This window comes from Malaclemys terrapin, chromosome 23 (genome assembly GCF_027887155.1).
Source record: "Malaclemys terrapin pileata isolate rMalTer1 chromosome 23, rMalTer1.hap1, whole genome shotgun sequence".
In the NCBI taxonomy this organism is placed as follows: domain Eukaryota; kingdom Metazoa; phylum Chordata; order Testudines; family Emydidae; genus Malaclemys; species Malaclemys terrapin.
Window position 1 is genome coordinate 19,227,908 of NC_071527.1, and position 26,374 is coordinate 19,254,281.

The 26,374-nt window shown below is 65.2% G+C and overlaps 1 protein-coding gene across 3 annotated transcripts in view; it reads right to left on the reverse strand.

Moving 5' to 3' along the window:
- Positions 1–255: 255 nt before the first annotated feature.
- The window catches only part of LOC128828316 (complement C3-like), a 43,539-nt gene continuing 17,420 nt past the window's right edge, over positions 256–26,374 (reverse strand). For all 3 annotated transcript variants that reach the window (XM_054012872.1, XM_054012874.1, XM_054012873.1), the window contains 28 exons: positions 26,153–26,317; positions 25,735–25,864; positions 25,060–25,134; positions 24,492–24,686; positions 23,901–24,024; positions 23,542–23,627; positions 22,829–22,974; positions 22,104–22,316; positions 20,978–21,029; positions 20,179–20,265; positions 16,398–16,601; positions 16,100–16,175; positions 15,508–15,670; positions 14,290–14,385; positions 11,889–12,042; positions 11,446–11,618; positions 10,495–10,659; positions 10,022–10,081; positions 8,965–9,055; positions 8,743–8,794; positions 8,062–8,149; positions 7,601–7,687; positions 6,081–6,186; positions 5,288–5,377; positions 4,421–4,504; positions 2,352–2,435; positions 1,047–1,182; positions 256–532 (listed from right to left, as the gene is read on the reverse strand). In XM_054012872.1, the coding sequence (XP_053868847.1) occupies positions 397–532; positions 1,047–1,182; positions 2,352–2,435; positions 4,421–4,504; positions 5,288–5,377; positions 6,081–6,186; positions 7,601–7,687; positions 8,062–8,149; positions 8,743–8,794; positions 8,965–9,055; positions 10,022–10,081; positions 10,495–10,659; positions 11,446–11,618; positions 11,889–12,042; positions 14,290–14,385; positions 15,508–15,670; positions 16,100–16,175; positions 16,398–16,601; positions 20,179–20,265; positions 20,978–21,029; positions 22,104–22,316; positions 22,829–22,974; positions 23,542–23,627; positions 23,901–24,024; positions 24,492–24,686; positions 25,060–25,134; positions 25,735–25,864; positions 26,153–26,317 (3,318 nt within the window). In that variant the 3' untranslated portion in view covers positions 256–396. The remainder of the gene's footprint in view (positions 533–1,046; positions 1,183–2,351; positions 2,436–4,420; positions 4,505–5,287; positions 5,378–6,080; positions 6,187–7,600; positions 7,688–8,061; positions 8,150–8,742; positions 8,795–8,964; positions 9,056–10,021; positions 10,082–10,494; positions 10,660–11,445; positions 11,619–11,888; positions 12,043–14,289; positions 14,386–15,507; positions 15,671–16,099; positions 16,176–16,397; positions 16,602–20,178; positions 20,266–20,977; positions 21,030–22,103; positions 22,317–22,828; positions 22,975–23,541; positions 23,628–23,900; positions 24,025–24,491; positions 24,687–25,059; positions 25,135–25,734; positions 25,865–26,152; positions 26,318–26,374) is intronic.

Here is a 26,374-nt window from a genome sequence, read left to right on the forward strand (position 1 = left end):
GAGGTGGACTGCCCTGTTTTAAGCAATTTGTCCTGAATTGGCGCTCTCAGTTGGGTCCCGCCAGAACCGCATCGTTACAGGGGGTTCTAGGGCGCTGGACGTGTTGCACCTGGCTGGGCCCCCGAAGCCAGCAGCTGTTTGGCTGTTGCCTTCACCAGGGGCCGGATGGGGGCGGCTGTTTGGGAACCCCAGGGCTCAGTGTGACGGCGTGGGGGCTGCTTGCAGGGGGGACGCAGCACGAGGGAGCCTGGTGGCTGGCGGGTCGAGCGTTTATTCTGTTTTCTCAGAGCAAGCACATTGCAGCAGCGGGTCCAGGCTTCCCGCCTGCAACCCACAGGGGAGGAGAGTCGGGGGGGGGGCACCATGGTGATGGGGGATGGGGGGGTTCTGCAGGATCTAAGTGTCACAGCCCATAAAGTGGGCGAAGTTGTCCAGAGTTTGCAGAAATGTTTTTGTTCTCCTGTCGGTTCCGGCTTCCTCCGGTCTCAGCCAGGGCACGATGAAGCTTGCCTTGCCCAGCACGTAGGTGTAGCTGGTTACAAGGAAGGGAGAAGGCGCCTGTCAGTGCCGGGGGCGCAGAACATAGGAACTGGCCCATACGTCCCGGCCCTGGCCGGGTGCCCCCCTAGCTGGGCACAGACCAGCTGGGAGATATGGGAGCCTCGGCCGGGGGCAGGGGCTGCTTTGAGCCTGGTCTGGCCGAGGGCACAGGGTAAGCCAGGCACAGCATGGAGCGGGCAGAGCGCTCAGTTCCCCATCAGCCCCGCAGGAAGCACGGGACCCCCAGGGGCGCGGAGCTGGGTACGTGCTGGGGCTCCAGCACGTGGAGCCAGGGCCCCTCCAGAGCCGAGCTCCAGGCCCCACGGCTTCGTGCAGCCAGTCGCCCCCCGCACATCAGCCCCTTACGGCTGCCTCGGGGCTCCTCGGCTCTGGCCAGGGTTGCCCCAGCCGGCGCTGCCCCCACGCGGCCTCCTGCTTGGGCTGGCACGGCAGGGAACAGACAGCCCCCAGCACAGCCCCCGGCCAGCCTCAGGGAGGGGACTCACCTGTCTTTGGACTGCCAGAGATCCCACGTCCGGCCCATGACCAGGTACTGCCCCTGCTCCCGCAGGCCCAGTGCACCCTCGCAGGTGGCGTGGGAGACAAACCTCCTCACTTTCCCGTTCGCCTCCGCGTCTGTGCCTGGGGGAAGGGACCGTGGGTCAGGCTAACAGGGGGCACCTCCCTGCCGGCAGGGCACTGCCCACAGCAAGGCAAAGGCACCCCCTTCCCCCTGGGCATCCGCTTCCCGGCTGGAAACCGCTCAGGACAGTGGCAAGAGCTTCTGGCATCCCTGAGGGGCCTGTGCCACCAAGTGACCCCCCAGCTCCCGACAGGACAGATGGGGGCCGGGCCCCTGCCCGGGCTGCTCGTCAGCGCCCAGCCCCCCACCGCAGCAGGGCAGGGGAGGAACTGGCGAAATGAAACCCATTGACACTGTCGGGAAGTGTCGGGGGCTGGAGTGTATCTACCCTGGGGGGTGCGGCCAGGCAGGGGGACCCCACTAGTCCTGCAAAGCCCCACAGCAGGTTTCCACGGGGGCCAGGGCCCCACAGTTTGACTTTGAATCTGAAAGACATTTGAGCAGCACAGCGCCCCCTAGCGCCGCACTGGGACCAGCACTGCCTGGGGGGAGAGTGACCCATACTGAGCCCCCACCGCGCCCCCTGCTGAGCCCCCCCCACCCTCTTCAGCCCAGCGCCCCCTGCCGAGCCCCCACCTGCCCCACTCCCTCCAGCGCCCCCTGCTGAGCCCCCACCCACCCTCTTCAGCCCAGCGCCCCCTGCCGAGCCCCCAGCTGCCCCACTCCCTCCAGCGCCCCCTGCTGAGCCCCCACCTGCCCCACTCCCTGCAGCGCCCCCTGCTGAGCCCCCACCCACCCTCTGCAGCCCAGCGCCCCCTGCTGAGCCCCCACCTGCCCCTCTCCCTCCAGCGCCCCCTGCTGAGCCCCCACCTGCTCCTCTCCCTCCAGCGCCCCCTGCTGAGTCCCCACCCACCCTCTGCAGCCCAGCGCCCCCTGCCGAGCCCCAACCTGCCCCACTCCCTCCAGTGCCCCCTGCTGAGCCCCCACCCACCCTCTGCAGCCCATCACCCCCTGCCGAGCCCCCTGCCGAGCCCCCACCTGCCCCACTCCCTCCAGCGCCCCCTGCTGAGCCCCCACCCCGCTCCCTGTAGCGCAGACCCCAGCCCGCCGTGGGGCCAGCACTGGCAGAGGGGAGACCCCCGGCCGTGCCCTCCGCCGTGGTCTCTTGGGGGTCTCCGCTCGCAGCCCAGCCTGCCCGGGACGGCAGCGCTGTCCCCGCGGCGCTCACCAGACTTGATGACGTCCAGGACCTTCATGCTATAATAGACGGTGCTGTTGTGCGGCTCCCGCTGCTCCAGCTGCACCTTGTAGACTGAGGCAGAGGAGAGGAGCCAGCGGTGAGCCCATGTCCCAGGGGGCGAGCGGCGGAGCCAGCGCCCCCCGTTCCAGGGACCTGCCGCTCGTCTCCAGGGTCTGGCCCTGGCCCCGGCCCCGGCCCTGCCTCCCGCCCTGCCGCGGGGAGGGGCGGATTCAGGAGGCGCATGGGAGCGTTTACACCTCAGGCCGCAGGGCTGAGCGGGGAAGGAGCAGGGGCCCCGGGAGGCGCCTCGCCCCAGCTGGGCCTGGCACAGAGGGGATGTTCAGCCGGGCTACAAGGGGGCAGAAGGAAGGTGTGGGGGGGGATGTTGGAGACCGCAAGGGCTGGGAGCCAGCAGATGGGTTCTGACCCGAGCCCCATCCAGCCTGGTGTCCCGGGCCCAGCACCAGCTGCGCCAGGAAGAGACATGGCACTCCCAGGGCAGGAGGACAAGCTGCCTCCAGGAAGGTCTCGTCCTGACCCCAAGGAGTCAGAGGTTGGTTTAAGCTGGAAGCAGGAGGTTTTCTCCCCCTCCCAAGCTCTGTTTGCAGTAACTCTACTAGCCCTGCCTGCTCCTGCTCTCCACTGAACCTCTGGTCACCCTGTGCCCCTCGCTGAGCCCTTGGCCCCCATCCCATCCTGTGGCAGTGAGTTCCACAGGCTAACGACACAGCATGCCACTGGCTGGTTCGGGATTGCTGCCTTTCGACGTCATTGGCCGGCGTCTGGTCAGGTGTGATGAACTGGGGGATTTTCTTAGAGTTTTGCATGAACACTGTGTGTGCCTCAGTTTCCCTGTGAGCTGCGTGTGTAACGAGGGGGTGGGAGAAGGAGTGGGACCCCGGACAACTGCCTGGAGATGGGGGACGCTAGTGAGCAGTGACCTGGTCACCAGGAGGCCCACCCCAGCTCGAGAGTCCCAGCCGGTTCCAGCCAGAGGGGAACAAAAGACGGATGAGAGGAGGCCCCAGTTTACAACCCTGTTTCCCTGGAGAGAAGACAATGGACAGAGGCGGGGCCTGGGGCCGGTGATTTCAGATGCCCAGCTGGGAGCAGGGGGGCTCGGGGCTGGAGAGGGGGAGCAGGCAGAGCCCACCTGGATGCAGGGAGACTGGGGTGTGCTGGGCTGAGGGAGGCCAGGCCTGAGGCTCAGAGAGTTTCCTGTGCTGGGTTCAACTCTCAATAAACCCTCCTGTGTGATGCTGGCTGAGAGTCGCTCCGGTCTAGAGAACAGGGCGGGGGGGGGGGGGGGCATCGTCCCCTTTGGGGGGTGGAGGTCCCGGGGGTCCAGAGCAGGGTGTGACGGAGCAGGGCGGATTTGACCTGGGAATGGAGCCTGGGAGTTACATTGAGTTACCTGAGCTGTAACCTGAGCCAGGAGGGGGGGTGGGGGAAGTGACACCTTCTGCCCGGGAGACAGAACAAAGGAGAGGAGGAGCAGAGGGGAGCGGGGAGAGAGCTGCTGGAGGGTTTGGGAATTTCTTCAGTTTTGGGCTGGGAGGTGCAACGCAGGGAACCCCAAGCTGGGGTCTAAGCTCCCTGCACTCCCCAAGAGGACTTGATTGAGGGGTCCTGGTTGTATCTATGAGCTCTGCTGTAGACTGTGTTCCTGTTCTCCAATAAACCTTCCGCTTTACTGGCTGGCTGAGAGTCACGGGGAATCGCAGGGAGCCGGGGGTACAGGGCCCTGAGTCCCCCACACTCCGCGACACAGGGGACTCCCTGAGGGGGGCCCACGGCGAGAGACAGGCGTGCTAAGGCTCCGAGAGGTGCGGCTCCAGGAGATGGAGTTGTTTGACCCCAGAGAAGGGCTGTCGCACTGAAAGGGGTTCCCCCCAGGGACTGCACGGGGCCGGGAGCGAGCCCAAGTCCCGGGAGTCCGTGACACCTGGGAAACGTGCCGCCGAGTAATGCCCTCAATGGTGCCAGAGCAGCGCTGAGTTCTCCCAGCCCCCTCATGAGTCCTCCTGTCTTCCCCACAGAGCCCCCCCGGGGCTCACCGTAGTCCACGCCCGTGTCGCAGGCCTTTTCGTAGAGATGGTCCTCGCTCAGGCCGCGGGGAGGGGTCATCTGAAGGCAATTGTCTGAGTGCAGGGAAAGTGGAGAGGTCAGAGGCACAGGCTGGCCGGGCTGCACGTCTGGCTGGTAGCTCACAGGAACATGGTTGGAGCGTCCCAGGTCCCACGGGGGCTCATGGGCTTGGTGCGAAGCCCAACAGACACCGCGGGGACCTGGGCGCAGTGTGTGGCTGAGCCGGTGCGTTTCCAGGCACTGCTCTGATGAGGGCCTCGTCACGAGCGAGCGTTAGCCCCAGGGAATTCTCTGCCATGCACGGGGCCTGGGCAGCGGGTAACGAGCCCGGCACGGGGCCTGGCAGCGGGCAACGAGCCCGATACAGGGCCTGGCAGCGGGTGACGAGCCACGGGGCCCGGGCAGCGGGTAACGAACCCGGCACAGGGCCTGGCAGTGGGTAACGAGCCCGGCACGGGGCCCGGCAGCGGGTAACGAGCCCGTCACAGGGCCTGGCAGCGGGTAACGAGCCCGGCACGGGGCCCGGCAGCGGGTAACGAGCCCGGCACAGGGCCTGGCAGCGGGTAACGAGCCACGGAGCCCGAGTAGCAGGTAACGAGCCCGGCACAGGGCCCGGCAGCGGGTAACGAGCCACGGGGCCCGGGCAGCGGGTAACCGCGGGGAAGTGGCCAGGCCAGCGCTCGCTGGCGGGTGACTGTCATGCTGAGCCGGTCGCTGTGGCCCGTCCCTAGCGTCCCCTTCCCAGGGTGGCTGTGTCGTGAGGAGCGGGTCGCCCCTGGGTTGGGCAGCGAGAGGAGCAGGCGACGCTACGGAGCCGGGCGCGGGCATGGCTTTACCTTCGGCGCATTTGCAGACCTCCTCCTGGCAGATCTTCCGCAGCAGCCCGCTCTCGTTCCGCATGTTGTAGAAGCGGCTGCATCGCCGGGCTGCGAGGGGAAGAGACCCAGAGGCCGTGTTCTGCCCTGACACCCACCGAGCGCCCTCCCCCCCCGCGTGCCGCACCGGCCCCTCAGCTCTCCGGACTGGCTGAGGCCTGGGGAGAGGAGATTGACTCCATTCTCTCTCTCGATCCGGCCTGGAGCCAGATTCCCGCCCCACCCTGCGGCCCCTCCTCCCCTAGCCCCCCCCTGCAGCCACGGGCCCCCCATCCGCCCAGCCTCTGCGCCCCTCGCCCACTGATCTGACCCACGCACTGCCCCCTTGGGCTCCCCCTGAGCAGGGAGCAGCCAGAGACCCCCCCGACCCTAACGCCAGCCTGGGTGAGCAGGGAGGGGATCCTCGGGGAGGCGCAGCCTGGGTGTCACGGCCAATCCGGCCTGTCAATCTCAGACCTCGCGCGCTCGGGGCCGGATTCGGCCCGCCGGGCACCTGAACGAGGGGCAGGTTTGCAAAGCCGCCCTGGAGCCCCCGGCGTGATTGCAGGGGCAGATTCCTAGGCCAGCTACCGGCCCTGAGCCCATGTCCCCTCCCTCCCCCTGGAGCTTCCCACCGGCACCCTCCACGGGGCACCGATGCAGCAGCACCTGGCCTCCGAGTGGCGGTGGTCCGCACGCTGCCCCCCCCGCCCCGCCCACGAGGCAGGGCCGGTGCCCGCGGCGCCCCTGCCTGGAGCCCCAAGGAGACGCTCACCAGGCTCGTAATACTCATAGATGGTGACCACGGCCGGCTGCAGCATCCCCAGCTCCAGACGCTGGTGAATCCGGAACCCGACTTCTGTGTCCATCTGACTGGAAATCTGCAGTGCCCGGGAACAGACCGGACGGCTCAGCCTTGGGCCCATACAGCCTGGCCTCCCGGCTGGCCCCAGGCCACCCAGCAGCAGCCGCTGGGGGATAACCTGCCCCCGTGTGCCCCACGCTGGCTGCAGCCTTGGAGGCTCCAGCGTGGGGCGGTGTCACTGACAGAACTCTGCATGTGCCCCCCACAGACAGATCCAGGCCCCCTTTGGCTCTGAACCCCCCAGCGCCCAGCCAGACCCGCTCTGTCCGTGCCTCGGTGCCCAGCACACGGAGAACCCCCTCCCCCGCTCCGAGGGCCAGTGCCGGGGAGAGCCCATGGGCCCAGCGGGGCTGCGGCGTGGGCAGGACATAGCCAGGGGCCAACCTCAGGGCAGCTGCGGGGCCCCCTGCTACGGGCAGCGCTGGCCTGAGCCCTGCGTGTGGGGCTGGGCCCGGCCCCCGGAAGAGGCCAGCAGGAAGCACCGGGCGCTCGCCCAGGGGGCCGGGTGGCAGCCCCGATCCTGACATTGGCTCCCGCTCTCTGACCACAGGGTGGGGTGGCGCAACAGGGCCCCTCCCGTGCGTCTCCGAGGTCAGCGCGGGTGCTACTGGCATGGGGTGAACGGCCCCGGGTCTCCGCTGCGCCCCCCCCGGCAGCCACGCCCTGGGCAGGCCACGCCGTATCCTCCCGTCTGCCCCCCTGGACTGCCAGACACCTCATGGGAACCCCGTTCTCTGTCAGGCTGGGGGGCCGACACCCCCCCAGTACAGCTCGCAGGATCCCCAGAGCCCCCGGGGCTGCGCAGTGAGAGGCCTTGGTTGGAGCATCTCAGGGGGCAGCACATTTGTGGGGTAGGGGTCCCGCAGTGAGGGGGGAGGGGCACGGTCCCACGGGGGCAGGGGGGAGAACAGGGTCCGACACAGGGAAAGAGGGGTAGGGTCCCATGCAGGGGGGAGGGGCATGGTCCCGCAAGGGGAGGGTGCCACGTTGGGGGGAGGAAGGGGCAGGTTCCCTTGCAGGGGGGAGGGGTAGAGTCCGACACAGGGAGGGAGGGGCAGGGTCCAGCACAGGGAGGGAGGGGCAGAGTCCAGGGGGGAAGGGGCAGGGTTTCTGGAGGCGGAGGGGCAGGGGCAGGGTCCGGCGCAGGGGGGAGGGGCAGGGTCTGGTGCAGGGGGGGAGGGACACAGTCCGTGGCGGGAGGGGCAGGGTCTCTGGGGGCGGAGGGGCAGGGGCAGGGTCCAGCGCAGGGGGGAGGGCCAGAGTCCGTGGCGGGAGGGGCAGGGTCCCTGGGGGCGGAGGGGCAGGGGCAGGGTCCAGCGCAGGGGGGAGGGCCAGAGTCCGTGGCGGGAGGGGCAGGGTCCCTGGGGGCGGAGGGGCAGGGGCAGGCGGGCGGCCGGCCGGGCCAGGCCGGGCCGGGCCGGGCCCCTCACCTGGTTGAAGTAGAGGACGACGGAGTTGTTGCTGGTGCTGGCCTTGCTCTCGAAGAGGAAGATGTACTGCTCCACGGTGTTAGTGAGCTGTGGGGCCAGACAGACACCGCTGAGCTGGGGCTCTGGGGCTGCTCTGCCCCCTCCAGCCAGCAGCACCCCCCAAGCTGCCCCCAGCTCGCAGGAGCCCGGCAGCGGGTCCGTTCCGTGGGGTGCCCCTGTCTCCACTCCCTCCCTTGCAGAGCCGTGGGGTGGGCGCTGCAGGGACCTGGGCTCTGACCCTCGGGGCTAACAGCCACACGTGGGGCCGGCGAGGGGCAGAGGTCGCAGCCGCACGGTGGCTCCCCATGGGTGGGTCTAGCCTGGCTGAGCCCCATGGCAGCCCCACAGAGCCTCAGGCCCGGGACCAGTAGCCCTCTCGCCCTGGGGCCTGGAGCCTCGGCCGGCCCGTTACCCCCAGTCACCTGCTTGAGATCGCCCAGGTCGGGCTCGAAGCCCGTCAGCAGGGAGACGTCGATGATGGTCATTGTGGCATCCCGCTGCCCCAGGGACCTAGGGACCAGAACGCTGCCTTCAGCTCGCGGGTGCGGGCAGGGGCAGGGGCATGGGGCGTAGGGAAGGGGCAGAGCTGTCAGGGCAGGGCCCTGTGGGGCACAGGGAACAAGCAGGGGGCAGGCAGGAGGCAGGGCCCATGGGGCACAGGGGAGGGGCAGGGGGCAGGCCCCATGGGGCACAGGGGAGGGGCAGGGCTGGCAGGGCCCCATGGGGCTCACAGCGCAGGCAGGGTGCAGGCCCCATGGGGCACAGGGAAGGGGCAGGGCTGTCAGGGCAGGCCCCGTGGGGCACAGGGAACAAGCAGGGGGCAGGCAGGGGGCAGGGCCCATGGGGCACAGGGGAGGGGCAGGGGGCAGGCCCCATGGAGCACGTCCTGCCTTGCTCTGCTCCATGTTCTTTGTACAGGGCTGTGAAGCACAGTGGAGGGAGCTGGGGGGCTGGACCCACAGCGGGGGCAGAGTCTGCGCGGGGGGCGGCTGATTCCCAGCCCTGCTAGGCAGTGGGAGGCGCGAAGGCGCCGGCCCGTAAGCGCTGGAACCAGCCCCCTGCTGCAGCCGTTACAGGACTCAGCCTGGTGCCCGGGGCGTTACCTGGCCTGGAGCCGGAGCCGGAAGGTGTTGATGTATTCGTGCTTCTTCATGTCTACGAACCCAAAGAGCAGGGTTAGGGCAGGACCCAGCTATGGGGCTGGGCCCCGGGGGCGTCTCCTCCCATTAGACGGAGGGGCCCCGTTTCTGTCAGCTGGGGCCCGGGGACATGGACTGGGGATGCTGGGCCGGCTCCCAGGGGAGCAGACGACCGCCCTGCCGTACCTTCGGGGACGTCCTCCACGGTCACCGCCAGCCAGAAGGCCTGGCACTCGCGTTCGCGGGCTGGCGGCAGTGTGTGGTACACGGTCAGGAGCTGGGAAGGAAGCCGAGAGCGTGAGTGGGTCACACCCCCCAGCCAGCCCGTGGGCAAGGCACACCCCTCCCCTCCCCCCCGCCCTGCCATGGGCACAGCAAGGCGGGGCCGGCATCAGGAGCAGAACCCAGGAGCCCTCCTGGCACCCAGCCCCCGCTGCTCTAACCACTAACCCCCACTCCCCTCCCAGAGCCTGGGAGAGAACCCAGGAGTCCTGGCTCCCAGTCCCCTCCCCCACCCGCTCTAACCTCTAGACCCCACTCCCTTCCCAGAGCTGGGGACAGAACCCAGGAGTCCTGGCCCCCGCTCCCCCCCACTCTAACCACTAACCCCCACTCCCCTCCCGGAGATGGGGAGAGAACCCAGGAGTCCTGGCCCCCGCTCCCCCCCACTCTAACCACTAACCCCCACTCCCCTCCCAGAGCCTGGGAGAGAACCCAGGAGTCCTGGCTCCTGCTCCCCCCCCCCGCTCTAACCACTAACCCCCGCTCCCCTCCCAGAGCTGGGGAGAGATCCTCCCAGGAGTCCTGGCTCCCAGTCCCCTCCCCCACCCGCTCTAACCTCTAGACCCCCACTCCCCTCCCGGAGATGGGGAGAGAACCCAGGAGTCCTGGCCCCCGCTCCCCCCCACTCTAACCACTAACCCCCACTCTCCTCCCGGAGATGGGGAGAGAACCCAGGAGTCCTGGCCCCCGCTCCCCCCCACTCTAACCACTAACCCCCACTCTCCTCCCGGAGATGGGGAGAGAACCCAGGAGTCCTGGCTCCCAGCACAACCCCCCCCCCCCCCGCTCTAGCCAATCAACCCCACTCCCCTCTTGGAGCTGGAGAGAGAACCCAGGAGTCCTGGCCCCTGCTCCTCTCTAGTCTAGCCCAGTGATGGGCCCACGCCAGTGCCCATGTTCCCCAGGAGGTGCAGGGCCGGGTCAGGCTGTGGGCGATCACCCGGGCCCAGGCATCACTCACTGTCACCGTGCCGGTGCCCATCCCGCGGGCGGTGATGTTCAAAGCTTCCTGGGCGTAGAACTGCAGGGGAAAGGGTGAGAGATGCTGAGGAGGTGCCGGGCTGTGCAGCACCCCAGAGCCAGCAGCCGCCCTACCCTGGCCATGGGGCACAGGGTCCCGCGTGGGAGCTCTGCCCTGCACGCCAGGTGTCCCCAGGGGGGTGGCTTTGTGCCGTGGGAGTGGCTGCATGCCAGGGGGTGGGGCCCAAGAGTGGGGGGTGGCAGCTGTGTTCCATAGGGCTGGGCCTGAGGGTGGGGGGGTGGCTATGTGCTGAGGGGGTGGGTCCCGAAGGAAGAACTGCGTGCCAGGGGCAGGGCCTGCAGGCAGGGGGCGGGACCCAAGGGCAGGGGGCAGGACCCCAGGGGAGGGGGGCGGGGCTGCATGTCAGGGGCGGGGCCCGAGGGCAGGGGGCGGGACCTGAGGGCAGGGCTGACCTTTTTGGAGTTGGAGCGCTGCAGGTAGGCGTTGCTGTTGTCGATGGTCCAGAGCTCGGCCAGGTTGCGCGTGGGCACGCTGACCTGCACCTTCAGGTCAACGACCTTCTCGGGGGGGACGGCGACCCGGTACTGCGCCAGGGCCTGCATGCCGATCACGGTGGTCTGGGGAGGAGGCAGAGGCTGGCAGCAGGGGCTGGGCAGTGGAGGGGGGGGGGCGCTGGGAAAGGTCCTGCCCAGATGAGGGTATTTGAGGCATCAGTTCAGCAAAGCTCCGGAGCACGTGCTCGACCCCCGTATGAGGGGAGGCACCGGCCGCGACGGGCAGCTGTCCAAAGCCAGTCCGGTGGGCAGGGCCGCCCTGCGAGCGCCCCCAGGCAGGGCAGGAGGAGTGGGTCCTGCTCCCGCCATGCCAGTTTGCTGCTGGTTGGGTGCGCTGGGACCGGCTCCCTCCCGTTGCCACTCCAAGGGGCAGTGCGGGCAGGGCCTGCCTGGGATCTCCGCCCCCCCGGCCAGCGCATCCCCACCCCACTCCCCCAGGGACTGCTAGGGCCGTGGCATGCAGGCTTGCGGTGCACGGAGTGGCGTGTTCACTTGCAGGGTGGGGGGTCGTGGAAGCCGTCAGACGGCAGCCAGCCAGCCTGGGGCAGTCGGGCCTCCCTGCAGCAGGGAGCAGCCTGTTTCGTCTCTCTCTGGTTTGGGTTCCCACGTCTTCTCGGGCACTAAAGCCGTGGCACATGGCAGCTTCCCAGCAGGCGGATCCATGTTTTCATCCAGCGGCTCTGTGTGCCGTGAGCAAGCGAAGGCCCAGATCCCGGTAGGGGGCACTGACCGGCCACCAGCTGAGAACCAAGCCTCCGAAGCCGCGGGAGGAAGGGCTGGCCATGCTCAGGCCCAGGCATGATCCCGCCTCCTGGCACTCAGGGCCCCCCGGCCCGCGCCAGCTCTTACCTGGGTGCTCTCATAGCCCCCGCCGAACCCCCTACTCTCGACCAGCCACCGCACGATGGGGTGGGTCTCCTCAAAGCGCCCGAGGGTCAGCTTCTGCAGGAGGCCGTAGGCCGTGGCTTCGATGGTGTACAGAGAGCGGTCCGTGTGCTGGTCCACGGGCCAGTGTGTCCCGTCTGCGGAAAGTGGCGCTACTGTCAGCAGGGAAGCAATGGGACACAGAGCACACGCATGCACACGCATCGCACATGGGCAGAGCCCACCTCATGCACACACAGTGCAGAGTCACTTGCTCTTGCACGCACACAGCACGCACACAGTCACATGTGCCCCCCGCTCCCAGCGTTGGGCACAGCCCCCTCCTCTCTGCCTCATTTCCCCAGCCTGCCCCTACCCCAGGCGGTGCCGAGCGCCAGTCCCAGCCCCAGCCCCGTCTCTGCACTCACTGCGGACAGCGAAGTTGTCCAGGACAGCGTTGGCCAGGGGGCTGTTCACCAGGGCCAGGGCATAGGAGCTGATGGCCACGCTGTAGGGGTTCTGCAGGCTCCAGAGGCGGCTCTCCAGGTAGCCCTGGGCTTTCCGCAGGCCGTTGGGCAGCTCCTGTCGCCGGGACAGAAGGAGAAACGGACTGCGGTCGGGAGGGGGAGGGACCTGTGGGATTCAGTGCCCCCGAAAGGTGCCGCAGAATAGGGACCAGCTGGGCACCTTCCCCCCACGTTTCCCCCAGGGGCTGGGCCCCTGCCCCAGAGACGAGCTTGTGGGACGCCCACGGGAACACTGGCCTCTGGCGCCAAGATCGCAACGGGCTGGGTCGGTCCTGCAGTGCCCGCTGGTTCGGGGACTCTCGGAAGCCCATCACAGGGTGTGACATTATTAATATAACCCGTAGAGATCATCATTGCAACCACTGTTATATATTTGCAGCAAATACTGTACCAAGGCTGTCGTGTGAGGCGTCTATACGGAGGTTCTGGTTTGCTGGTTAGGATGATGCTGTCTGTGTGTGTGTGTCATTTGTGCAGTTGAAGTTAGGAATATTGGCTCTGTACTTGTATCTCAATGTGCTTTGATTCTAAGTAGCCTCAGTGAAGCATGTGGTCGGCTTCGTGAGACAGGTTTCAGAGGAGCAGCCGTGTTAGTCTGTATCCGCAAACAGAACAGGAGTCCGGTGGCACCTGAGAGACTAACAGAAGCTTTCCTGGGCTAAAACCCACTTCAAGGTGCCACAAGGACTCCTGTTCTTCTGGAGAAAGGAATCTGCAAGTTAAGTGCCCAATCCAGAAACACTTAACTGACAATAGACTTTGGGAGGCTCCAATCCACATGCCATTCAAGGTAGCCCAGTGGGTCTCAAACTTTTGTCCTGGTGACCCCTTTCACACAGCCAGCCTCTGAGTGCGACCCCTCTAATAAATTAAACACACTCTTTCATATATTTAACACCATTATAAATGCTGGAGGCAAAGCGGGTTTAGGCAGGGCCGGGTCCAGGGTTTTGGCTGCCCCAAGCAGCCAAAAAAAAAAAAAAAAAAAAAAGCCGCGATCGCGATCTGCGCCGGCAATTTGGTGGGAGATCCTTTGCTCCAAGGCGGAGTGAGGGACCGTCCGCCGAATTGCCGCCGAATAGCTGGACCTGCCGCCCCTCTCCCGAGCGGCCGCCCCAAGCACCTGCTTGACAAGCTGGTGCCTGGAGCCGGCCCTGGACTTAGGATGGAGGTTGACAGCTCACGACCTCCATGTAATGACCTTGCGACCCTCTGTGACGGAGCAGGGAGCAGGGCAGATTTGACCTGGGAATGTTGCAGGGGGGTTGCAGTGGGGATGTGGGACTTCCCTTGAAGGAAGCTACCTGAGTTGTAACCTGAGCCAGGAATGGGGGTGGGGAGAATTAACACCTTCTGCCCGGGAGACCGAACAAAGGAGAGGAGGAGCTGGGGGGAGCAGGAAGGGAGGAGCAGCAGGAGGAGTTTTGGGTTTAGTTTCGGTTGGGGCTGGGTGGTGCAACACAGGGAACCCCAAGCTGGGGTCTAAGCTCCCTGAACCTCCCAGAGGGACCTAATTGAGGGGGTCTGGTCGTACCTACACGCTCTGCTTGAGACTGTGTTCCTGTCCTTAAATAAACCTTCTGCTTTACTGGCTGGTTGAGAGTCGCAGTGAATCTCAGGAAGAGGGGTGCAGGGCCCTGACTCCCCCACACTCCGCAACACCCTCTAAGGGGTCCTGATCCCCAGTTTGAGGACCCCTGAGGTAGCATGTGAGCAATGGCTGCCACCTGTAAAGCACTGAGTCATGCCTGGACATGTGACTGGCCCATGTGACTCCAAACTCCATCTTGCTGTAATTTTCCACAGTAAGGACAAAGAGGTGTCCTACCACCTGGAAGAGTCGATAAACCTTGGCAACAGCGTGATTGGTGGGTAAGATCTGATTTGTATATTGACCTGGGTCTGGGGCTTGGTCCTTTGGGATCGAGAGAACCTTTTTCCTTTTACTGGGGTATTGGTTTTCATAACCATTCATCCCCATAAGAAGCGGTGCTGGTGGTGATACTGGGAAACTGGAGTGTCTGAGGGAATTGCTGGTGTGACGTGTGGTTTGCCAGTGGGGTGAGACCGAAGTCCTCTGTGGTTTGGTGCCTGGGTGTGCAAAGGACCCCAGCCTGGGGCTGAACTGCCACGCTCTGAGCAATTTGTCCTGAATTGACACTCTCAGAGGTGTTCCACCGAAGGCAGCAGCATTCACCTGGCATCTGGGCTCGCTTTGCAGAGGCCCTGCCGGTGCAGCTGCCGCCGAGGGGGCCGTGCTGGGCCCCCGGGACAGGTCGTGGGGCAGCTGTCACTGTCCTACCTTCACATGGTTACTGCAGATGGACTCAGCCTCCTTCAGCGCCACGAGGACGAAGGCTGTGAGGGAGGCGTCGGCGTTGGAGCCTTGGTACCCGCCCTGTGGAAGAAGAGCAGAGGGCGATGGGCGAGCTGTATGGGAGCCGTGCGGGCACCTGGCTCCCTTCCCCCTCCCGGACCCCCGATCACTGGGCCCTGCCCGGGGCGGGGGCAGACCCGAGCAGCAGCTGGGCAGGGAGGAACGGCGCCAAAGGAGCCTGCCCGTGCGCCCTGCGTAGCCAGCTGCCAGGGGGCCACGTGCCCAGAGCACTCGGTAAAAGGGTGTCCCTGAGCCCTCCCAGGGGTGAGAGCGTGCAGAGAGCCTGAGACAAGGGCTCCTAGCGTAGCTAGCGGGGTGCAGGGGAAGCAGCCGCTTCCCCTCACCCCTTTTCCCAAAAGCGGCGCCTTTCCAAAGGCGGCTGCTGGCGGGAGGAGCGAGGGGGGGCACAGGCTGGCCGCCCACAGCGCAGCCGGAGGAGCAGGGGGGCACAGCATGCGGCCCGGCCCCACAGCCATGGCTGGAGGAGCGGGGGGGGGGCGCAGCATGGTGGCCAGAGGAGCGGGGGGGAGGGGCGGTCAGCGGTGCAGCCAGAGGAGGAGCCAAGGGGGCGTGGCCGGGGGGGAGCCAGGGGGCATGGCCAGAGGAGGAGCCAAGGGGGGGGGCGCCTTTTTTAGGTTTGCTCCCCCTCCTCTTAAAAGCTGGCTACGCCACTGGAAGGGCTGCGGGGGTGTAGGGCGAACTGCCCCGCTTGCCCCAATGGGTTGTTGACTCTGAAGCCTAAGGATAACACGAGCAATGTTGGCTCTGTTTGCTGCAGATCATCTTAGCAGACAAATCCAGTTAATGCGCTGCTCCGCAGTCCCGGACTCACTCCCTCATCTCCCCGAGGAGGAATTTATACCCAGAAGTACCCCTGGGGGAGGCAACTCCACTAGCTGAATCAGTCGTTCTCTGATCCAACCAACACCTCCCGGGGCCCTGCGCCCGCGCCGTCATGCCCAGCCAGCGGCACGCAGCAGCGAGAGGGGGGCTCCGGGTGCTGATCCCTGAGCTGTCATTGGCTCCCTGGTGTGACCGCGGGCGAGGGACGGAGCTTTGCCAGGACAGCGTAGCCCATCGCACCATCTGTTGGGCCTGTGTTTCCTGCCTGGCCTCCCGTCTGGCCAATGGAGCGACCGGTACCTGCATCGCGGGTGTATAAATCGCAGCCTCCTCGCGGAAACGCCCAGACGGTTCCTGCCTCTGGCCGATCAGCCACCGGGCGCTGGCACACAGCTCGCTGGGGTCGATGTGGGTGCCCAGTGGCAAGGCCATGGCAAACACCTTGAGGATGTAGGCGGTCAGCCTGCCGGGGGCGGGGGGGAGCATGAATCTGCAGCTGGAGGGGAGGGGAGCTCCCAGGCCACGGGAGAGCTGTGGCCAGACCCAGCAGCAGGCGGCACCGTGCCCGAGGGAGCTGCTGCAAACACATCACTGCGGGGAGCTGAGCCAGGCGGTGGCACTGCCCCCTTGCAGGGCTCTGTGTGGACGGGACCCTGCCCCCTTCGCAGCAGCACAGCCAGGCCTTCCCCCACACCAGCACAGACCCCAGCTCCCGCTGCCCCTGCCCAGGACACTGGAGTGAACGGAGAATCCCCACTCGCTGTGAGCTGTATAGGGTGTATGACACGCAGCGCAAGCAGCTCTACGCCCCGCCAGGGGAGGTCAGCATTGCACGCTGTGGCCAGCTCACCATCCCCAGCCCCGCCACCCCCTCACGAGAAAGGTGCCATACCAGGTGCTGCCGGTGCTTCCCTGATAGGGCTTGTAGGAACCATCATGCTCTCTGTAACCCCGCTGGCGGGTGTAGCCTGCAGGAGAGCCCAAACAGACACGCAGTCGGGGCTGGGCCGTCGGAGTCCCAGGGCAGGGGGCGGGTGAGGGCTGCATGCAGCCCCCCCCCCCCCCCAGGCTCAGATTCAGGGGGAGTGGGTAGGGGCAGGGTGGAGAGCACCCCCTGCTGGGCAGAGTGTAGCATCGTCACACATTGGAAAACCTCCCTCCCACCCTCTGACCTGGCTGGTCCCACTCACCGTGGATGATGTTCTGGATGGACTGATCCCGGAGCTCCACCCCGATCTGGTCCCACTGCTTGGTGGTGTCCAGGTAGTGGGTGAGGATGATGTTCGGGGTGACGCTGAAGATGTTCTGCTCCACGCACCCGTACGGCAGCTTGATCAGCTTCTGCAGCGTGGAGCTCTGCAGCCCCCCCACTAGCGTCTCGCCGAGCAGGTCCCCTGCCGAGGGAGAGGAGATGCCCACTCATGCCCCAGCTTGTCCCTTCCCCCAGCCCCAGCTGGCTGCGGGCGGCCTGGCCGCGCCACGCGTGCTGCTCAGAAGCGGGACAGCTGCACTGTACTCCGGCTCTGGGAAGGGAGTGGGGGCTAGTGGTTAGAGCACTGCATGGTGACAAGTATCTGGGTGGAGCCGTGTTAGTCTGTATCCACAAAAACAACGAGGAGTCCGTTGGCACCTTAAAGACTAACAGATTTACTTGGACATAAGCTTTCATGGGTAAAACACTCACTTCTTCAGATGCCACGCCCCCCTCCCCTAACCGGCCCGCCATACAATTTCCAAAACCCGATGCGGCCCTCGGGCCAAAAAGTTTGCCCACCGCCGGTATAGATCATTGTTGCAAACACTGTTATATATTTGCAGCAAATATTGTACGAAGGTTGTCGTGTGAGGCGTCTATACAGAGGTTATGGTTTGCTGGTTATGATGATGCTGTCTGTAGGGTTGTCTGTCCTGTCTGTATTTCACACTTGGGCTCTGCTTCTGGGTGACACCCCAGACAGTTTGGTGTCAGCACTGCCTGGCCTGCTTGATGGCCCATTACAAACCGTCAGCTACAACTGACCCATTGAGAGAAGCAGAGACACCTGGTGACTCAGCAAGGCTGGGACCTGCCTGGGGACAGACTCGGAGGTTTTTACAGGCCATGTGCTGGATGATTCTCTTTGGGACAAAGAAAGAGAGGCCACATGGCAGCTGCCTCATCTCCATCTTGTCTTCAATCCTGCTTCTTACCTGTGGAGGGACTTTGCTGCAAACTGAAGCTCTGAATGACCCATCCCAGCTGGGGATGTTCCAGAGACTTGATTTGAACCTGCAGTTTATTCTATCGCTGCTACAAGCCTGAACCAAGAACTTGGCCATTACTGGATGTCATTGATTCTGTGTAACCAATTCTAACTCTCATCTCGATCTTTTTCCTTTTATGAATAGACCTTTAGATTTTAGATTCTATAGGATTGGCAACAGCGTGATTTGTGGGTAAGATCTGATTTGTATATTGACCTGGGTCTGGGGCTTGGTCCTTTGGGATCGAGAGAACCTTTTTTCTTTTATTGGGGTATTGGTTTTCATAACCATTCGTTCTCATAACGAGTGGTACTGGTGGTGATACTGGGAACTGGGAAACTGGAGTGTCTAAGGGAATTGCTGGTGTGACTTGTGGTTAGCCAGTGGGGTGAGACCAAAGTCCTCTCTGTCTGGCTGGTTTGGTGCCTTAGAGGGGGAGAAAACCCCAGCTTTGGTCTGTGTAACGATGCTGGTTCTGGCGGGACCCAACTGAGAGCACCAATTCAGGACAAAGCAACAAAGTGTCCTGTGGCACCTTATAGACTAACAGATGTATTGGAGCATAAGCTTTCGTGGGTGAATATCCACTTCGTCAGACACATGTCGTCTGACGAAGTGGGTATTCACCCACGAAAGCTTATGCTCCAATACATCTGTTAGTCTATAAGGTGCCACAGGACTCTTTGTTGCATTTTACAGATTCAGAAGAACACGGCTACCCCTCTGATACTTGACACCGTGCAATTCAGGACAAATTGCTTAAAAGAGGGCAGGTTTATTCATAAAAGGAAAAAGATCTGGATGAGAGATAGAATTGGTTACATGGAATCAATGACACACAGAAATGGCAAAGTTCTTGGTTCAGGCTTGTAGTAATGATGGAATAAACTGCAGGTTCAAATCAAGTCTCTGGAACATCCTCAGCTGGGATGGGTCATTCAGTCCTTTGTTCAGAGCTTCAGCTTGTAGCAATCTCCCTGGTCATTCTATTACAGATTTAAAAGTCACTATCATTGAACAAAAAAAACTTCAGAAACAGACTTCAAAGAGAAACAGCAGAACTAAAATTCATTTGCAAATTCAACACCATTAATCTGGGCTTGAATAGGGACTGGGAGTGGCTGGCTCACTACAGAAGCAGCTTTTCCTCTCCTGGAATTGACACCTCCTCATCTATTATTGGGAGTGGACTACATCCACCCTGATTGAATTGGCCCTGTCAACACTGGTTCTCCACTTGCGAAGTAACTCCCTGCTCTCCATGTGTCAGTATATAATGCCTGCATCTGTAACTTTCACTCTATGCATCCAAAGAAGTGAGGTTTTAACTCACAAAAGCTTATGCCCAAATACATCTGTTAGTCTTTAAGGTGCCACCAGACTCCTTGTTGTTTTTGTAGATACAGACTAGCACGGCTACCCCCTGATAGCTTGTAGCAAAGTCCCTCCAGAGGTCAGAAGCAGGATTGAAGACCAGATGGAGAAGAGGCATCAGCCTTTTATAGTCTCCTCCGGGTGTAAGAACACCTCTTTGTTCTTACTGTGGAAAATTACAGCAAAATGGAGTCTGGAGTCACATGGGCCAGTCCCTGCATAGTTTGCTGAGTTACAAGGCGTATCTGCCTTCTCTCAATGGGTCCATTGTATGGCTGATGGTCCTTAATGGGTGTCACGGAGTATTGGGGGACTCAGGGCCCTGCACCCCCGGCTTCCTGCGATTCACCATGACTCTCAGCCAGCCAGTAAAGCAGAAGGTTTATTTGGATGACAGGAATACAGTCCAAGACAGGTCTTGCAGGCACAGACAACAGGGACCCCCTCAGTTAGGTCCAGCTTGGGGTCCCAGGGCATGCCAGCCCACCCCCCTTGGGGGGTCAGAGCCATCTCTGCCTCCCAGCCATCTCTCCAGCCTGCTTCCAGCACTCTGCTTTCAGCGACCCCTCCCACAGCCTTTGTTCAGTTTCCCGGGCCCCGGAGTCACCTGACCTCCAACCCCCTCCTGGGTTCTCATGTTACAAGCTCAGGTATGTTCCCTCGGGCCGACTCCCATCCTCCGATGCAGACCATCCTAGTCACACTCCCCTGTCAGCATTCCCACACCCCAGCAAGAACAGTCCCAGTTCGTCACAATGGGCCATCAAGCAGGCTAGGCAGAGCTAACACCAGCTTGTCCCCCAGAAGCACAGCATAAGTTTGAAATACAGACAGTATAGAGTCAATATTCATAACTTCAACTACAAAATTGATACACACATTTAGACAGCATAATCCTAACCAGCAACCATAACCTCGTCTTAGACACCTCATTTGACCCCCTTTATACAAGATTTGGTGCCACTATAGGACCTTGGTTGCAACCATGTTCTATACGGTCCCAGTTCAAGTCAATAACATGACAGGCTGTAACTGCCCTGCTCTCAGCAATTTGTCCTGAATTGACACTCTCCGATGTGTCCCGCGAAAGCCAGCATCGTTACACCCTGGCTCTGGGAGGGGCATGTTTCTCGGGGCAGAGCAGGGTGATTTACAGCAGCGTAGGCGAGAGTGGAATCTGTCCCACCACTTGCGCTGGGGCCAGGGAGGCCCTGGAGCTGGAGTTCAGAGGGCAGGGAAAAGGGGGAGGGTAGCCCTGGGGGGACGTTCACGGGCCCAGCGGCTGCTCAAAGGCCGAGCCGCACTTGCTGCCTGGCGCCCCCGCGGAGCCGTGCCCGGCTGGGCCCCACGTACCTTGCACGCTAATGAAGACCTCGGCGTCTGTGTCGGGCACCAGGTTTTCGAGGTGTTGGCTTCTGACCAGCTCCTGCTGCAGTTGACCTGCCAGGGGAGGACGGAGCATTCGGGGTGAGGGAAGAGTGGGGCTCCGATGCTCAGATTGGTTATAAACAAGCTCCTGCCAGGGGGCTGCTGTGGGGTGCGGAGCTGAATGTCGCAGGGGAGGGTGTGGGGCAGGGAGACGCCCGTTGCGGGGCAGCCTAGGCCAGGAGAGTCCGCGCCAGGCGCCTGATCCCTGTTGCCTGGAAGGTGTTACCGGCTCTTGGATCTACAGACAATCGCAGACCTGGGTGTGCTAAGCTCCCCACTCTGCCTCAATGGAAGGAGCAGTTAAATCCCATTATGTAGTGAGAGCTGGACAACAAGGAGCCACCGCCCAAGGCTAGGCCTGGCAGCACAGCTCGTGAGAAGCTAAGCCGCATGGGCTGAGGGGCTGCCCTGGGTGTCTGTGACCCAGCACAGAGGGCAGCAGTGGGACCATGGCTGTGGGAGTGTGGGAGGGGAGGAAACTGACGGACAGAGCTCTGTTGGGCACAGGACTGGCGGGAAAGGCAGCCTTGGAAACTCCCTGTAGCTGCTTGTTCCTGCTGCATCCAGGGGAGCGGAGCTCTGGCCGTGCTTGGGAACGGGGACTGCACCAGGGACCCCCGCCTCACATCAGCCATTTCTCCTCCTCAGGGGGGAGCTCCTCGGGCCCCGGGCCCCTGCAGAGTCCGGCTGCGGGGCCGGGCAAGCAGCGAGTTCCTGCACGAACCTTTGGGGTTCAGGACGATGCTCCGCGAGAGCCGCTGGATTTCACCCCCTGCCTGCAATGCGGGGAGCCGAGAACGAGTCTGAGGGACGGGGCTTGGGAGGGAGCCCTTCCATCCCGATCCCATCCCCCACTCCTCCCAGAGCCGCCCATCCCCCACTGCCCCCAGCCCCTTCCAACCCCCCCAGAGCCGCCCATCCCCCAGCTCCCCCTCCCGACCCCAGACCTCCGCAGAGCCACCCATCCCCCACTCCCCCAGAGCCGCCCATCCCCCACTGCCCCCAGCCCCTTCCACCGAGCCCCCCCAGCTCCCCCTCCCGACCCCAGACCTCCGCAGAGCCGCCCATCCCCCACTGCCCCCGAGCCACCCATCCCCCACTCCCCCAGAGCTGCCCATCCCCCACTGCCCCTGAGCCGCCCATCTCCCATCCCCCCACTCCATACGAGCCGCCCATCCCCCACTGCCCCCAGCCCCTTCCACCGAGCCCCACCAGCTCCCCCTCCCGACCCCAGACCTCCGCAGAGCCGCCCATCCCCCACTGCCCCCGAGCCACCCATCCCCCACTGCCCCCGAGCTGCCCATCCCCCACTGCCCCCAGCCCCTTCCACCGAGCCCCCCCGGCTCCCCCACCCGACCCCAGACCTCCACAGAGCCTGCCCAGCCCCCACTGCCCCCGAGCTGCCCATCCCCCATCCCCCCACTCCATACGAGCTGCCTATCCCCCACTGCCTCCGAGCTGCCCATCCCACTCCCTCCAGCCCCTTCCAACCCCCTCAGAGCGACCCTGCCCCCACTGCCCCCAGCCCCTTCAACTGAGCCCCCCCAGCTCCCCCACCCGACCCCAGACCTCCACAGAGCCTGCCCAGCCCCCACTGCCCCCGAGCTGCCCATCCCCCATCCCCCCACTCCATACGAGCTGCCTATCCCCCACTGCCCCCAGCCCCTTCCACCGAGCCCCCCTGGCTCCCCCACCCGACCCCAGACCTCCGCAGAGCCTGCCCCGCCCCCACTCCCTCCAGCCCCTTCCAACCCCCCCAGAGCCACCCAGCCCCCCCGGCTCCCCCACCCGACCCCACTCCCCACTGCCCCCAGCCCCTTGGCAGCGAGGGGGGCGGGCGGTGCCGTTACCTGGACGTTAAGCATCCTCCTGACGATGTCGCGGAAGCCCAGGCCCTGGGCCAAGGCCCGAACCTCCACCATGACGGGGCCCAGCTCCAGGGGCACCACGACGACACGCACGGCCCGGGACGAGCCCCGGGGCACCCGCAGCCTCTGCCGAAAGCTCTTCTCCTGCCGGGCCGGGCTGCAGAGCTGCTCCTGGTACGGGAACTCCACCTGCACCTGTATGGGCACCCGGCGCCGCTGAGCCGGGCAGCAGCGGGCGGTGACAGCGCCCGCCCGGGGCCCCCAGGACGCAGAGCCCCCCCCGGGGCCCCCCAGCACGCAGAGCCCCCCCACCCTCCAGCACTCAGAGCCCCCCCCCGGGACCACCAGCACGCAGAGCCCCCCCCGGGGACCCCCAGCACGCAGAGCCCCCCCACCCCGCAGCACTCAGAGCCCCCCCGCCGGGGCCCCCCAGCACGCAGAGCCCCCCCACCCCGCAGCACTCAGAGCCCCCCCGCCGGGGCCCCCCAGCACGCAGAGCCCCCCCGGGGTCCCCCAACACGCAGAGCCCCCCCGGGCCCCCCAGCACGCAGAGCCCCCCCGCCGGGACCCCCCAGCACACAGAGCCCCCCTGCGCGGGACCCCCAGCACGCAGAGCCCCCCCACCCCGCAGCACTCAGCCCCCCCGCCGGGGCCCCCCAGCACGCAGAGCCCCCCCCAGGGCCCCCCAGGATTCGGAGCCCGGTCACCTGCAGCTCTTCATCGTCCTCGTGGTAGTTGTACACCACGGCCCGCAGCTCCACCTGCTCGTTCCGCACCACGGAGTAGGGCAGCCGCAGATCGACGAAGAACGGGACCTTCACCACCACCTCGTAGGGCTCGGAGATGCAGAGCCCTGGGGGACCAGGGGGTCAGCCGGCCGTATCCCCGGGACACTGGGGCGATCGCTGCGCCCCTCACTCCCGACCCGCAACCCCCTCCTAGCCCAGCCCTGCCAGTGCCCCTCACTCCCGACCCACAGCCCCTGCTAGCCCAGCCCTGCCCTCCCCAGCCCTGCCGGTGCCCCTCACTCCTGACCCACAGCCCCTGCTAGCCCAGCCCTGCCCTCCCCAGCCCTGCCAGTGCCCCTCACTCCCGACCCACAGCCCCTGCTAGCCCAGCCCTGCCCTCCCCAGCCCTGCCGGTGCCCCTCACTCCCGACCCACAGCCCCTGCTAGCCCAGCCCTGCCCTCCCCAGCCCTGCCGGTGCCCCTCACTCCTGACCCACAGCCCCCTCCTAGGCCAGCCCTTGGCTCCCCCCTGGCTCTGCCGGTGCCCCTCACTCCCGACCCACAGCCCCTGCTAACCTAGCCCTGCCGGTGCCCCTCACTCCCGACCCGCAGCCCCTGCTAACCTAGCCCTGGGCCCCCCAGCTCTGCCGGTGCCCCTCACTCCCGACCCGCAGCCCCAGAAGCTGGGTTACCTTTGTCTTTCCTCAGGCTGACGGCCAGGATGTGCCAGGTGGTGATGGAGTCGGGGAGGTGTTTGGTGACCAGGTGTTTGGCGAGGCTGCAGGGAGGGAGGCGAGTTCGAATCAGGCTCATTCACTGAACACGGGGCCTGGCGCCAGCAGCAGGATCCTGGCTGGGGGCTTTGGACCAGGCCCTGGGGCAACTCCTGGGCCGGAGTTGACACGACACAGGAGGCCGTGGAGGCAGCCGGGAACCCAGAAATCCCCACCCAGGGGCTGCAGCAGGGAAGCTGCACCGTGCCCTGCCGTGCGGGACGCCCCACGTTCTCCCGGCTCCGGGTTATGGCCCCCCCAGGCCCGGCCCCCCTCACCCCGGCTGGCGCGAGTCTGCCTCGATCAGGTTGAACTTCTCCCACAGCCAGCTCTCCGGGAAGTAGCTTCTCACCGCGGCGGTGCCACCGCAGTCCTCGTCCTCGCACTCCTCATCCTCGTTGGCTGCAGGGCGTTGGGGGGGGGTGTCGGTCAGCAGGGCTGGACGGCAGGGACCCCCCCGAACCCCCCACAGGCCCGGCCCCTCCCAGCAACCCTCCCCCACCACAGGCTCCCCCCCCCCCAGGATTGCAAACTTTCTAATTGCACAAAACCAAACACCCCTGCCCTGCCCACACTCACTCCAGCCCCCCCCATCTCTCGCTCTCCCCCACCCTCGCTCACTGTCACTGGGCTGGGGGTTGGGGTGCAGGCGCTGGCCAGGTGGCGCTTACCTCAGGTGGCTCCCTCCCCCAACAACCGCCCTCCACAGGCCAGCGCCCCCGGTGTGCTGCCCCAAATCAGACCAAACTCTAGGCAGGCTGGGCTGGCTCTTGGCCGGCGGGTGCTGCCCCAGCCCCGATGGGCATCTCCCCTCCTGGCTGGGCTCTCCCTGCCCCACCTCCCCCCGGCTGGGCCCCCCCCACGGTTACTTTTCCCCAGCAGCAGCTTGGTGCGCTCCTCGCGGCTCAGCGCCCGGGCGTAGCGGCAGCAGTCCAGGAAGGCGGCCACGCAGGGGGGGCCCAGGTGCACGCGGCTCGTCCTCTGCTCGCATGAGTGCCCCATGGGATTCTCCTGGATCCCGGCCTCGCAGCACCGTCTCTCCAGGACCGTCTGGTACTGGTCCACTGGGGCAAGCAACACAGGTAGGGGTGGAACCCAGGCGTCCGGGCCCAGGGGAGAGATGCGGACACGGTGCCCCTCACGAGGGCTCTGGGCCGTGGCTGAGCCGGGGAGGCCAGGTGCCAGCGAGCACCCAGATCCGGCTGCGGAGGGCAGGGGTGAGCAGGGCGTGAGGACCAGGCCACGCGCCGGCGGGGCAGCGCCATGTTGGGCGGGCAGAGAGCCGGGGGCCGGCCTGAGGCCTGCAGCGGGTGATGGGCTCCGTGTGGGTTGGGGTGGCTCCGTGGGGCACGGCGCTCTGGGTGGGGCACGGGTGGTGCACAGGGAGCCTGGCGTGATGGAGCGGGACCCCTCCCCCCCCCCAAAAAACCTCCTGACCTTTGTGCTGCTTCTTCTGCAGCGTCTGCAGGGACCGGCGCCGGCGCCTGGCAGCCGGCTGGGGGCAGCGCAGATCTGCAAGGCCAGGGGGGGCGGTGAAGGACGGCAGGGTGGGGGGCCCCTCCCCCACCTCCAGAGACCCCCCCATCCCGCATCTCCAGAGACTCCCCTCCCCCCACCTCCAGAGGACCCCCCCCCCGCATCTCCAGAGACCCCCCTCCCCCGCCTCCAGAGACCAAGCCTGGATGCTGCGCCGAAGGGCGCCAGGTTTGCAAAGGGGTGGGGTGAGGATTGAAACCAGTTCAGTTACAGGCCGTGTGGACGCTCCAGTCTTGGTTTGAACCAGGCTGCTGGGATCGGAGCGTCGCCCCAGGGGGGCTGTACCCACCTCCCGTGTGTGTGAACAGGGCGTCAGGCTGGGAAAGGGACGTACCCAGGCCAGGTTGCTGCCTAGAGGGGAAAGGCCCCATTCCCGGCCCCCCTGAGCCAGCCAGTCCCCACCCTGGGGCTGGATGGGAGCCAGCGCCCCCCCGAGGGGACAGGCCCCCTGGCCCGTTCCCTGCCCCGAGCTGTCCTGTCCCCGTCTCCGTTCTGTGTGGAACGTGCTGGCCGGGGCCGTGCCGGGATCTCTGCCCCCAGTGGGAGGCCTCATCCGTCCATCCGTCCGTGCGTTACCTGTCCTTGCTTTGGTGGAGAGCCCCAGGTTGGTGGCCACGTCCAGCCCCGCGTCCGTAAACACCCCCATGAGGTTCTGCCCACTGCCCGCTGTGCAGGCGATGTTGTGTCCCTCCACCGTGTCCCAGACCTGCCCGGGGGGTGGGGGGGGACAGGAGCGCACGTTGGCTCTCAGAGAGACAGGTGACCCCTGCCATGACCCAGGAGTCCTGGCTCCCAGCCCCCCCAGCTCTAACCCACCAGCCCCCCGTCCCCTTCCAGAGTCAGGGAGAGAACTCAGGAGTCCTGGCGCCCAGCCCCCCTGCTCTAACCCACCAGCCCCCCGTCCCCTCCCAGAGCCGGGGAGAGAACCCAGGAGTCCTGGCTCCCAGGCTGCCTCCCCTCCCCCCCCCCGGACACGGTCAGCGCCTTCTCTCACCTTCTTCTGCGTCAGTTTGTTTTTCTTGTTGAGAGCGAACAGGGCCTTGTCCATGGCCACCAGCCCCACCATGGCGTGGAGGTCCCCGATCACCTCCAGTTTGAGTTCCCGCTGGGGCTTGAACACCTTCCTCTCGTCGTCCTTGCTCTGGGGGCCGACGCGCAGCTGGGCGGGACGAGGAGACGGGGTGAGACGAGCACCCGGTTCCCTCCCCACCCCAGG